Consider the following 13447-nt stretch of genomic DNA (forward strand, 5'->3'; position numbering starts at 1 on the left):
TCAGATAAATGGTTACACTTAAGGGGAGGAAGGTGGTTTTAACTGTGCAACTGGGAGGGGCATAAAAGGAGGCTTCTGGGGTACCAGAAATGTTTTTCTTTCTTGATCTGGGGAGTACGCATAATTCACAATTCACTAAGCCATGCATTTTCGCATTCTGAACTTTTAGGAATATGATATATTTCAAAATTTGAAAAGAAAAAACTAAAATATGCTGATATATATGAAGCTTCAACTATGGAAGGACAAGGCAAGGTAAGGCACTGAGTAAGGGCCAAACAAGGGTGGAAGGCAAGATCACTGAAAAAGAGAAGTTGCTATTGGGTCAGCTGGAAGGAGCGTATACAAATGAATCTTAATAATATTCTCTATATCATTGATGAAGACAGTAACCCACAGGTATTAGCAGTAGCTATAACTTTATTACCAACAGACAGCATTAAAAATTTTGACATTATAATTCTTGCAGATAACCTGGATTTATATTCATCAATTCATTAAACTCATCAACTTTAAAATGAAGGCCAGGCGTGGTGGCTCACACCTGTAATTCCACCACTTTGGGAGGCCAAGGCGGGCAGATCACCTGAGGTTGGGAGTTCTCGAGACCAGCCCAGCCAATATGGCGAAATCCTGTCTTTAGTAAAAATACAAAAATTAGCAGAGTATGATGGCGGGCACCTGTAACCCCAGCTACTCGGGAGACTGAGACAGGGAGAACTGCTTGAACCTAGGAGGTGGAGGTTGCAGTGAGTTGAAATCCCACCTCTGTACTCCAGCCTGGGCAACGCAAGACTCTGTCTCAAAAAAAAAAAAGAAAAAAAGAAAAGGAAAAAAGAAAAAGAAAAACTTCAGAATTAACATAGTTTTTAGGCCAGGGGCGGTGGGTCACGCCTATAATCCCGGCACTTTGGGAGGCCAAGGTGGGCAGATCACTTAAGGTCAGGAGTTCAAGACAAATCTGGCCAACATAGTGAAACCCTGTCTCTACTGAAAATATAAAAAATTAGCCAGGCATGGTGGCAGGCGTCTGTAATCCTAGCTACTAGGGAAGCTGAGGCAGGAGAATTGCTTGAACCCAGGAGATGGAGGGTGCAGTGAGCCGAGATCATGCCACTGCACTGCAGCATGGGCAATAGAGTGCAACTCTATCTCAAAATTAAAAAAAAAAAAAAAAAAAAAGATAAGTTTTTAAATCCCCAAGGAACATGGCAAGACTTGAGTTGGAGAGTCAGGGGCTAATGTTTGAAAATGAGAATCCCTCATTCTAAAGATGTCTGCATATTTGCAGGCTCACCATTTAAAGAAACAGGTGGATTCTCCTTTTAACAATAGATCATCTTTTAGATCCATCTTCTGACCTTTGTGTGGCTATGTGTGTACAGCTTTGTGTGGTTATGTGTGGGTATGGGAAAATATAAATACTAATTATCTGGATGACAGAATTACACATGGTTTGTATTTCTTTTCTTTATGCTTTCTGAATTTCCCAAATTATCTAGAACAAACTCCAAGCAATTAACAAAAGTTAACTGTTTTTAGTTTTCTACCTATATAAGGCAGAGCTAGTATTATGACAGCGTGTAAAAGACAAGCCACTAGATTGCTTATAAACCACTAGATTGCTTTTACCAGCCCTAATTAACAATTCTAAAATGAGAAGATAATATTTATTTATTTACTTATTTATTCAAAAATTAAGGAGACAAACATGGTGGCTCATGCCTGTAATCCCAGCACCTTCGGGAGGTTGAGGTAGGAGGATCACTAGAGCCGAGTTCAAGACCCTGTCTCTGAAAAAAAAAAATTAAAAATTAGCCGGGCATGGTGGAATATGCCTGTTGTTCCAGCTTAAGCCCAGGAGGCTGAGTCTGTGATGAGCAGTGATCACATCACTGCAATTTAGCCTGGGTGACAGGGCCAGATCCTGTCTCGAAAACAAATTAATAAATAAAAAGCACTATATTTAGTAAACCAACATACTAAAATTAAATATTTCTACAGGTTTTGATCTAACACGTCCTTTTGATAAATATTTTCTTTATAGCATAAACTGGACAAATATATAATAAACTTAATAACTATAATAGTAACAATTCAAACTCATCCAGTTGAGTCAAGCAAAGTGCTCATTTCACATCTCCTAAGTTTCTGGACTGGGAAGCCACTAACCCATTAGATTTTCCTCGATTTCAATTACCTGAACAAAGGAGGCAAGAAGCAAACTACTACATAAAGTAAAATAGAGCTAAGTTTATTTATTCAACAAAATATAACAATCTAACATTGAAGTCCAAAAGCAAACTTGAAAACAGTTTCCTTATTCCCTAGAGGTACAAATTTTAAAGTACAGTACTGAAGAGTATCATACATTTGAAAGCTTACATATCTATTTAGCACATTCCTCCCCAACCTTCCCAATCATGTCTCCTAAAGGTTTTTACAGCTTGTTTCCATTGTAAGCTGCCTCTAGAAATTTTTTCTTTTTTTGGAAAGAGACAGAGTTTATAAAATAATTTCTACATTAAAAATTTGAAGGCCGGGTGCGGTGGCTCAAGCCTGTAATCCCAGCACTTTGGGAGGCCGAGACGGGCGGATCACGAGGTCAGGAGATCGAGTCCATCCTGGCTAACACCGTGAAACCCCGTCTCTACTAAAAAATACAAAAAACTAGCCGGGCGAGGTGGCGGGCGCCTGTAGTCCCAGCTACGTGGGAGGCTGAGGCAGGAGAATGGAGTGAACCCAGGAGGCGGAGCATGCAGTGAGCTGAGATCCGGCCACTGCACTCCAGCCTGGGCGACAGAGCGAGACTCCGTCTCAAAAAAAAAAAAAAAATTGAGGCCGAGGTGGTGGCTCACGCCTGTAATCCCAGCACTTAGGGAGGCTGGGGCAGGTGTACCACTTCAGGCCACGAGTTTGAGACCAGCCTGGCCAACACGGCAAAACCCTAAAGTGCAAAAATTAGCTTGGCCTGGTGGTGCACACCTGTAATCCCAGCAACAAGGGAGGCTGAGGCTACAGTGAGCCAAGATCGTGCCACTGCACTCCAGCCTAGGCAACAGAGCAAGACTCTGTCTCAAAAATACACACATACATACATACATACATAATATTTCATAAGTACTACAATCAACCTTAAAGGGAAGTGAAACAGTTCTTTCTCTAATAAGACTCATCCTGTTTGGTAGGGTGAAGACTACCAAAAGAAAAAACAGTACTTATTTCTTGTTAAAACAATGATAGCATCCTAGGGCATATCAGTGGTTGCAGATATGAAAAATGAAAGCATAAATACTGGAATTACGCCACCTAATGTTTCCGGGACAACATTTTTTAAAAAGTGAATAGAGGCAACTTGGAGACTGTTAGTTTTGAGAAATGACAAATAATAGTATTGAAACTAAGGTGGCAAGTGTGGGTTCAGAAACAGTATTCATTTTTTACAAATTATTTTTATACCCTTAATTCTGTACATATCCATGAACCACCTCATCTTTGCTATGTGCTTACTCTCACAAAATGGAATTAACGTCTTGGCTCTCCTAAAAAAGTCTTTGTTCCTAGACAGAAATTCCCAGAGATTAGCAAACAAAAATTGGCAATTGACTGCTATTCTATATTCATCACAAGCCGATCACAAGTTAGAGTCTCTGAGCATTATAATGTTTACTTCCCAGTAAAAATATTACCTTTATGTTCCACATAAGGCTCCATATCCAAAATTTCTGAGAAGCCAATGTAGGTATTCAGCTTTTTCTTATGTCCAGTTTGCCTAACCAAGAGGAAAGCTGATTATATTACATTTAAAACAATCATAACATATAAGCTCTATTAGCTATTTTAATAAACTCAACAGTAGGTAGCTTTCACTTAACAATCTTCCTCCAAAACATGTACAATTAGAAGTAAACAGAATATTGTTTTATAGCTGGACAAATAATAGGTTAAAAAATGTGAATTCAAAGTGCTGATTCCAAGCACAGCTTATTTTCCAGAAGTTTCAGCTTAATCACAAAAGAAAAACAGATTATCCTGCTTTACAGAAGACATGCAGACATGCACATGTGCTAACACTGCCTTGATTTTAATTATAAAATGAAAAATACGTTCCCATGGCGGGGCTGTAATGAGTACAAAATTTATTCTATTTAAAATATCGGATAATACAGAAGGTCAGGGTAATTATTCGATTACTTACAGTTTTTCTTTTTTTTTTTCCAAGACAGAGTTTCACTCTTGTTGCCCAGGCTGGAGTGCAATGGTGCAATCTCGGCTCACTGCAACCTCTGCCTCCTGGGTTCAAGTGATTCTCCTGCCTTAGCCTCCCCAGTAGCTGGGATTACAGGCATGCACCGCCATGCCCGGCTAATTTTTGTATTTTTAGTACAGATGGGGTTTCACCATGTTGGCCAGGCTGATCTCAAACTCCTGACCTCAGGTGATCTCCCGCCTCAGCCTCCCAAAGTGCTGGGACTACAGGCATGAGCCACCGCGGCCGGCCCTTGCAGTTTTTTTTTTTCGTTTTTTTTTTTTTTGAGGTGGAGTCTCACTGTGTCGCCCAGGCTGGGGTGCAGTGACGCGATCTCGGCTCACTGCAAGCTCCGCCTCCCGGGTTCACGCCATTCTCCTGCCTCAGCCTCTTGAGTAGCTGGGACTACAGGTGCCCGCCACCACGCCTGGCTAATTTTTTTGTATTTTTAGTAGAGACAGGGTTTCACCATGTTAGCCAGGATGGTCTCGATCTCCTGACCTCGTGATCCGCCCGCCTCAGCCTCCCAAAGTGCTGGAATTACAGGCGTGAGCCACCACGCCCGGCCTACAGGTTTTAATACTTTCTTAGAATAAAAAAAGTAAGGATCTTTTACTTTTCTAGTTATCAATTATATATGGTTGGCTTCTTTAAAATTTTTATGATAAAATCATGAAATACTGACATTTCAAAATGACAGGCTCCATCTATAACTTTAATCCTCAAATCTAGAGTTTCAAATTACAATCATTTTATCATCTCATCTATCTATGGTAAAGTCTGTACATAGTAGATCACAATGAACAACAAACACTATTTGCACACATTTACCTGTCAAAGACAAAACGCATTAGCTGCAAGTTCAGAGTGCAAGGAAGGCTAAGAAGTCGAATCTTTCTTGTTGCATTCTGTTTGCTTTGACAGTTCTCACAAAAATAGCGATTGTCTCCTTCTAATTTTTCTTCCTGATCAAGAATAAGACATATTAATTTTAAAAAGAAGATGGGTTTAAAACAAGTGATAAAACCCTTGATGTAAAGTATAATTTCATTTTAGTTAACAGCTTTCATGCTATTTAAAAACAGCTACTATAAATAATGGACACACAAAGTAATGGGAACTGTTCAGCAGTGACATTATCAAGTTGTATACACTGATATTTAAAACTGATATGCCTATTTCCCAAATGTATGATATTAAAAATACTTGTTTTAGGTTCTTTGTCCTGGTAATCCCACTTCTGGAAATTCTAAAGTAAGTTTTAAAAAGAAATGTCACATGTATTTTGATGCAACATTCATTTAAAAACAGCAAAAAGGGCCGGGCACGGTGGCTCAAGCCTGTAATCCCACCACTTTGGGAGGCCGAGACGGGCGGATCACGACGTCAGGAGATCGAGACCATCCTGGCTAACACGGTGAAACCCCGTCTCTACTAAAAATACAAAAACTAGCCGGGCAAGGTGGCGGGCGCCTGTAGTCCCAGCTACTCGGGAGGCTGAGGCAGGAGAATGGCGTAAACCCGGGAGGCGGAGCTTGCAGTGAGCTGAGATCTGGCCACTGCACTCCAGTCTGGGCGACACAGCGAGACTCCACCTCAAAAAAAATAAATAAATAAATAAAAATAAAAACAGCAAAAAGGCTGGGCAGCATGGCTCATGCCTGTAATCCCAGCACTTTGGGAGCCTGAGGTGGGCGGATCACTTGAGGCCAGGAATTCGAGACCAGCCTGGCTGCTCTGGTGAAACCCCGTCTCTACTAAAAATACAAAAATTAGCCAGGCACGGTGGTACACACCTGTGGTCCCAGCTACTCAGGAGGCTGAGACATGAGAATTACTTGAACCCGGGAGGTGGAGCTTGCAGTGAGCTGAGATCACACCTCTGCACTCCAGCCTGGAAACAAAACGAGACTCTGTCTCAAAAAAATGAAGAAAAAAAAAGGGGAGACTGTAAAAACTACATATGGGCACCAGAATACAAAATTATATACATATTTGGTTAAAATTACTGAAACATATTCATGAGACAAAGCTAAAAAGAGACGTGTAGAAAAATCAAACATTTTAGCTGATAGTGGTTTATTTTTAAAATTTGCCTTTATATTTCTATAAAGCTAATTGCAGCCAATCATAGCTAACTGAAGACTCAAACTCCTGAGCTCAAGCTTTTTGTGCCATATTATCGTAAGTAATGCAATACTGGTACCATCATCTCTTCACTTGGCTTCCAGGATACCACACTCACCGACTTTCCTCCTAATTCACTGGCATTCCTCCAAGCCTCCTGTGCCAGCTGCTCCTACCTCCCTGATCCCTAAAATTTGAATGTCCCAGGCCTCAGTCCTTGGGGATTTTATCCAGCCACAACTTCTTCCTGGAACTATACCTCTCAAATGTAACATGCTCAAAGCCAAACTCCTAATTCCTCTCAATCCTGCTCCTCTCAGGTCCTCCCTATCTCAGTTAGAGCAACTTCATTCTTTCAGTTGATCAGGCCAAAAACCTTAGTAATCTTTGACTCCCCTCTTACTCTCCCACATCCAGTCTGCAAATTAAAAAAAAAAAAAAAAAATTGTTTAAAAATTTTTTTATTTTTACACATGGGGTCTTGCTCTGTCACCAAGGTTGGGGTGCAGTGGTGCAATCATAGCTAGCAACTACAGCCTCAAACTCCTGAGCTCAGGCAATTCTCCCGCCTCAGCCTCCTGAGTAGCTGGGACTGTGGCTGTTCAACACCATGCCTGGTTAATTTTTTTATTTTTTGCAAAGACACTATTACTATGTTGCCTAGGCTGGTCTCAAACTCCTGTTCTCAAATGATCCTACTGTCTCAGCCTCGTAAAGTGCTGGGATTATAGACATGAGCCACCACATCCGGCCACGGCCTGCAACTTTTATCTGCTCTTAGAAAATATATCTAAAAGCCAATTGGTGCTTATCACCTCTTCAGTTAACCCATGGTCCAAGCCACCATGCACTCCCATCTGCCCTCAACCCATCTTCAGCCTATTCTCAGCACCTAGTTACCCTTTAAAACAGACTGTATCACTCCTACGCATATGACCCTGATATCTCAACCTCACACAGAGTAGAAGTCAAACTTCTGACAAAGGTTTACTAGGCCCTCTCTGATATGGCCCTTGTGTCATCTCTATGACTTTATCTTCTATCACCTTCCCTGCTTTATTTTTCTCCACAGCCCTTCTTATAGTTGACCCACTATCTATTCTAACTTTATTTTACTATCCCTCCCGGGTGCCTATATCACTACCTTATAGGCACCATAAAGGCTAATCCCCAACAGCTGAAAATGTCTGACACAGTAAGCACTCAATAAATATTCAGTGGCCAGGCGCGGTGGTTAATGCCTGTAATCCCAGCACTTTGGGAGGCCGAGGCGGGTGGATCACCTGAGGTCAGGAGTTTGAGACCAGCCTGACCAATATGGTAAAACCCCATTTCTACTAAAAAAAAAAAAAAAAAAAAAGTCAGGCATGGTGGCCTACACCTGTAATCCCAGCTACTCGGGAGGCTGAGGCAGGATAATCACTTGAATCCAGGAGGCGGAGGTTGCAATGAGCCAATATTGTCCCATCGCACTCCAGCCTGGGCAACAAGAGAGAAACTCCATCTCAAAAAAAAAAAAAAAAAAAAAAAAAACTTCAGCGAAATGAATTCAATGACTACTTTAGGCATGCTTATGGATGAGCTGAGGAAGTAAGAAAGCACAAAATATATCTGAAGACAGCTAGCTAGCTAGATAATAAGCGTGTCTATCACGCTATGTATACATTCATGCTTGACAACAAAGGGTTCCTCTTAGCAGTTTTCCACTTAGACCAGAATCACTGAATTATCTCCACATGAATCTAAATATACAGAAAGCAGAATGACCTTATCAATGTAAAAAAGTTTCGTATTTAACACATTCTAGTTTTCACTGCATGACAAGGTAAATTACCTTTATGATAACCAAGCACAGAGTTCTTTCAATACCCCACTACCCACTCACAGAATTATATCTTCTCACACATACATAACTTTACATATAAAATAACTTGAAATAAGCAAAATTATTTTTAAGACATAGCCTGCTTTGGTACTCCATAAAGTTTCTTCTGAATCATTACACAAACAGAGACGCTTCTTATATAGAAAAAGCTGACACAATAAAAGCTCTAGTCGCCGGGCGCAGTGGCTCAAGCCTGTAATCCCAGCACTTTTGGAGGCTGAGATGGGCGGATCACGAGGTCAGGAGATCGAGACTATCCTGGCTAACACGGTGAAACCCCGTCTCTACTAAAAAATACAAAAAACTAGCCGGGCGAGGTGGTGGCGCCTGTAGTCCCAGCTACTCGAGAGGCTGAGGCAGGAGAATGGCGGGAACCCCGGAGGCGGAGCTTGCAGTGAGCTGAGATCCGGCCACTGCACTCCAGCCTGGGTGACAGAGCAAGACTCCGTCTCAAAAAAAAAAAAAAAAAAAAAAAGAAACCCCGTCTTACAAAAAACTAGCCGGGCGAGGTGGCGGGCGCCTGTAGTCCCAGCTACTCCGGAGGCTGAGGCAGGAGAATGGCGTAAACCCGGGAGGCGGAGCTTGCAGTGAGCTGAGATCCGGCCACTGCACTCCAGCCTGGGTGACAGAGCCAGACTCAGGCTCAAAAAAAAAAAGCTCTAGTCACTAAATCAAAACAGAATAGCATTCAGCATACCATTTAACTGTTAAATGGGCAGGAACAATACCTTCAAAAATTCCGAGATACAATCCGTTAACTGTTTGTGGCCTTGGATATTTAACTCCAGTTCATAAAATTTTGACAAAAGCTTTGACTCTCTGCCACACTGGTTGCAACTATAATAAAATAGAATGACAAAATTCAAATCAGAGTGTGGAAAGCAACAAAGTTATATTGTATTACATCCTAGAAAGTTGGAAAAAAGCATTTATAACCTTCATTAGTTATCTTTCACAGAAATTATGCATACTAAAAATGAAATATAATCCCAGCATTTTGGGAGGCCAAGGTGGGCAGATCACAAGGTCAGGAATTCGAGACCAGCCTGACCAACATGGTGAAACCCTGTCTCTACTAAAAATACAAAAATTAGCTGGGCGTGGTGGCGCATGCCTGGAATCTCAGCTACTCAGGAGGCTGAGGCAGGAGAATCACTTGAACCTGGGAGGTGGAGGTTGCAGTGAGCTGAGATCACGCCACTGCACTCAGCCTGGGCAACAGAGCAAGACTCCATCTCAAAAAAGAAAAGAAAAGTAAAGAAAAACAGAAAGTGACTGGTGAGGCTAAGCATTAATTGGGAAATATGCTTAAAATAAATGTTAAGAGGTACAAGTGCAGTTTTGTTACATGAACATATCGCACAGTGGCAAAGTCTAGGTTTCAGTGTCACCATCACCCAAATGCTGCACATTGTACTCATGCAAATTTTTTAACAGGCATTTTACATTTACTTTTAGTATTCTAGCCAGTTCCAATCTTCCTCTTTAACTCATACCACACAGCCATAAAGCAAGAGCAGATTGCAAGAGCTCACCCAGACACCATTCCTAACGCCTGATGGGTTCAACTGCAATTACCAAGTCACTTGTTTATGTGCTCCCATGGAAATGTATTACCATAAATATTTCAAGTCCCATGACAACCCACTAAAGCTATAACCTGGAACTGCACTGAAAAATAGTTAACATATGAGCAACTGTCTTAGAACAAAATGTACCATGAAAAAGTTGAAACAGACTTACACGGTTACATAGGCATATTCTCCACAGAACTGCTGTTGAACAATGTTCCGCACATCTGGATTCTTTTGTTTAGACAAAGTATCTTCCAATAAAGACATAAAGAGCTTTGAAAATTCTTGAGCATCCTACAAGTTTAGGTTATTGAAAAGAAAAATCATATCTTGCTTTTCAACTTCCACTACAAATAGTAATATATTCAACATTCCAGAATCTACCTATACTTTCAACTCAACATTTTCAAAAAGGGGCTACAGCTATGTTCAATCAGTTTGTGCCCACATATGAATTTCCATAAATGGAATCAAGTATAATGTGTAAAATATTGGACAGTAAATAAAGGCTTTCATTCAAAATAGAAAAAATTTAATTTTTAAAAAGCATTCTACTTCATCTACCTTTATAAACATTCTAAGGAATGCTTGGGTACCTCTGAATATTAAAAAAAAAAAAAAAAATTCAGTTCTTACCTGCTGTTGTCCAGTGTCCAGGCCCAAGGCTTTAACAAATCCCGATGGATCAATGTATCGCCTATTACTGTTTTGCAACAAAGCAAACAAGTACTGGAGATGCTCACAAATTGTTTGAGGCTCATAATCTATTAAAACAATAATATAAATTTGGGTTTTTTTAAGTTGCTACTTTTCTTTTCAAAAACTGGTACTTCCTCTTCACATGAGAACATAAACACCCCTACATCCAAACTAGATTAATACTTTATTATCAGTTTAAAACTTTAAAAGAAAAAGGTGGCCGGGCGCAGTGGCTCAAGCCTGTAATCCCAGCACTTTGGGAGGCCGAGACAGGCGGATCACGAGGTCAGGAGATCGAGACCATCCTGGCTAACATGGTGAGACCCGTCTCTACTAAAAAGTACAAAAAATTAGCCGGGCAAGGTGGCGGGCGCCTGTAGTCCCAGCTACTCGGGAGGCTGAGGCAGGAGAATGGCGTAAACCCAGGAGGCGGAGCTTGCAGTGAGCTGAGATCCGGCCACTGCACTCCAGCCTGTGCGACAGAGCGAGACTTCCTGTCAAAAAAAAAAAAAACAAAAACCAGAAAAAGGTTGAGCACGGTGGCTCATGACTGTAATCCCAGCACTTTGTGAGGCCAAAGCAGGGACCAGAAGCTTAACACGAGCCTGGCCAACATGGAGAAATCCCGTCTCCACTAAAAAAAACACAAAAATTAGCCGGATGTGGTGGTGCACACGTGTAAGCCCAGCTACTTGGGAGGCTAAGACACGAGCATCTATTGAGCCCAGGAGGAAGAGGCTGCAGTGAGCCTAGATTGTGCTACTGCACTCCAGCCTGAGCAACAGAGTGAGACTGTCTAAAAAACAAAAAACAAAGCTGGGCACGGTGGCTCACACTTGTAATCCCAGCACTTTGGGAGGCCGAGGCAGGCGAATCAACTGAGGTCAGGAGTTCAAGACCAGCCTGGCCAACATGGTAAAACCCCAACTCTACTAAAAATACAAAAATTAGCCGGGTGTGGTGGTGAGCACCTGTAATCCCTGCTACTTGGGAGGCTGGGGTACAAGGATAGCTTGAACCAGGAGGCAGAGGTTGCAGCGAGCAGAAATTATGCCACTGCACTCCAGCCTGGGTGACAGAGCGAGACTCTTTTAAAAACAACAACAACAACAACAAAAAACAACTTTAAAAGACACAGTGGGCATAGTGGCTCAAGGCGGGGCGTGGTGGTTCACGCCTGTAATCCCAACAATTTTGGAGGCCATGGCGGGCGGTTCACGAGGTCGGGAGTTCAAGACCAGCCTGGCCAACATGGTGAAACCCCGTCCGTCTCTAGTAAAAATATAAAAATTAGCCAGGCATGGGAGTACACGCCTGTAATTCCAGCTACTCGGGAGGCTGAGGCAGGAGAATCACTTGAACCCAGCAGATGGAGGCTGCAGTTAGCTGAGATCGTGTCACTGCACTCCAGCCTGGGCAAAAGAGTGAGACTCTGGGAAGAAAAAAAAAGAAATAGAATTAGCAACTACGTTTTGTGGACGTCATGAGGCAGCCAGGACTGTCCACATACACTCCCCAAAGGCAAGAGCCTACCTGTATTAAAGCAACAACAGCAATCATGACTACCGTGTCTAGTCATGATTTTTTAAAGTTCAGTTAATGTGGACTTGGGATCTCAAGCACAGCAATTCATACTCAAGTGAAGAATACAAAACCCTAGAATTTTAGAGATGAAAGTTTTAATGAGCTAGTGCAGGGGATGGAACAGAAAGCATGGATCTTAAGAGCCCAGAAGACCAAAGTCTTATCTTCTTTAAGTTATTAACTTATTGCTTCTCAGCTCCAAATCCACCCTTCTTTGCTTGCTCAGTGATGAAAGATGGGCTCTGCAAATACTTGTCCTTTGTCAGTTATCAAGAAAGTAAGGCTTATCAGTGAAGGGCACTGCAGGGTTAGTTGTGCCTCCTCACCAGCCTGCTGCAGGTCAGCTTCCCCCAGGGCTCCGGGTTCCTACACCTAACAGTGGTCAGCAGCTTCCCCAGCACCTCTTTTAATAGCTTCACAGTACAGTGCCTCCAGTGAGGCATTTCCTCTCGAATGACCACCCTGTGAACGGCCTCCCGGACACTCTTTCAGGTGACTCTGTAGGGGGTTCCAGGGCCCAGCACCTTCTCATAGACAGTTTCCAGTAGGGATGCCCAGGGAGGCATCTCAGCACCTTTTCAGCCACCCAGTGCATCCCAGCAGTGTCCAAAGAGGTCTGGATCTCAAGCCTGGGCCATGGGGGTGGCAGACTGTCCACTGGATGTTCTCTTTCAGCCCCAGGGATACAGGCTGCTCCCTGTATCTGCTGTCCTTGTATTCTTTAAAATCCTCTTTAACTTTTATCAACCAATTCCTCATTTCTCTAATTTCCTGTTATTAATTCTCAACTTTCCCTTTTCAAATTATTCTGTCTTCTAATTGGACTCTAAATATTTATCTCTTTACTACCAACTGTGGCTTTCAGCAAGTCAATACATCATCTTCAAAATAAAGATAAAATATTACTCCTTGGGCTGCAAAAGCACTGCAGGCCAGTAAAAGCTATTTAAGGCCAGGAGCTGTGGCTCATGCCTGTAAACCCAGCACTTTGGGAGACCAAGGAAGGTGGATCGATTGAACCCAGGAGTTTGAGACCAGCCTGGGCAACATGGTAAAACGCTGTCTCCAAAAAAAATACAAAAATTAGCAAGAGGTGGTGGTGCACGCCTGTAGGTCCAACTACTTGGGGAGCTCTGGCAGGAGGATTGCTTGAGCCTGGAAAGTTGACGCTACAGTGAGCTGTGTTTGCACCAGCCTGGGCGAAAAAGTGAGACCCTGTCTCAAAAAACAAACAACAAACAAAAGAAAACCTTTTCTGTTCAAATTATTGTGTGGCTTCTGTCTTCTAATCAGACTGAATATTTATATCCTTACTACCAACTGTGGCTT

The 13447-nt window shown here is 42.2% G+C and overlaps 1 protein-coding gene across 3 annotated transcripts in view; it reads right to left on the reverse strand.

Moving 5' to 3' along the window:
- The window catches only part of USP48 (ubiquitin specific peptidase 48), a 112597-nt gene that overhangs the window by 67975 nt on the left and 31175 nt on the right, over window positions 1-13447 (reverse strand). For all 3 annotated transcript variants that reach the window (XM_030941933.1, XM_010364346.2, XM_030941932.1), the window contains exons 4-8: window positions 10472-10599; window positions 10005-10129; window positions 8990-9098; window positions 5081-5214; window positions 3690-3772 (exon numbers count right to left, since the gene is read on the reverse strand). In XM_030941933.1, the coding sequence (XP_030797793.1) occupies window positions 3690-3772; window positions 5081-5214; window positions 8990-9098; window positions 10005-10129; window positions 10472-10599 (579 nt within the window). The remainder of the gene's footprint in view (window positions 1-3689; window positions 3773-5080; window positions 5215-8989; window positions 9099-10004; window positions 10130-10471; window positions 10600-13447) is intronic.

Source organism: Rhinopithecus roxellana, chromosome 12, assembly GCF_007565055.1.
Source record: "Rhinopithecus roxellana isolate Shanxi Qingling chromosome 12, ASM756505v1, whole genome shotgun sequence".
Classification (NCBI taxonomy): domain Eukaryota; kingdom Metazoa; phylum Chordata; class Mammalia; order Primates; family Cercopithecidae; genus Rhinopithecus; species Rhinopithecus roxellana.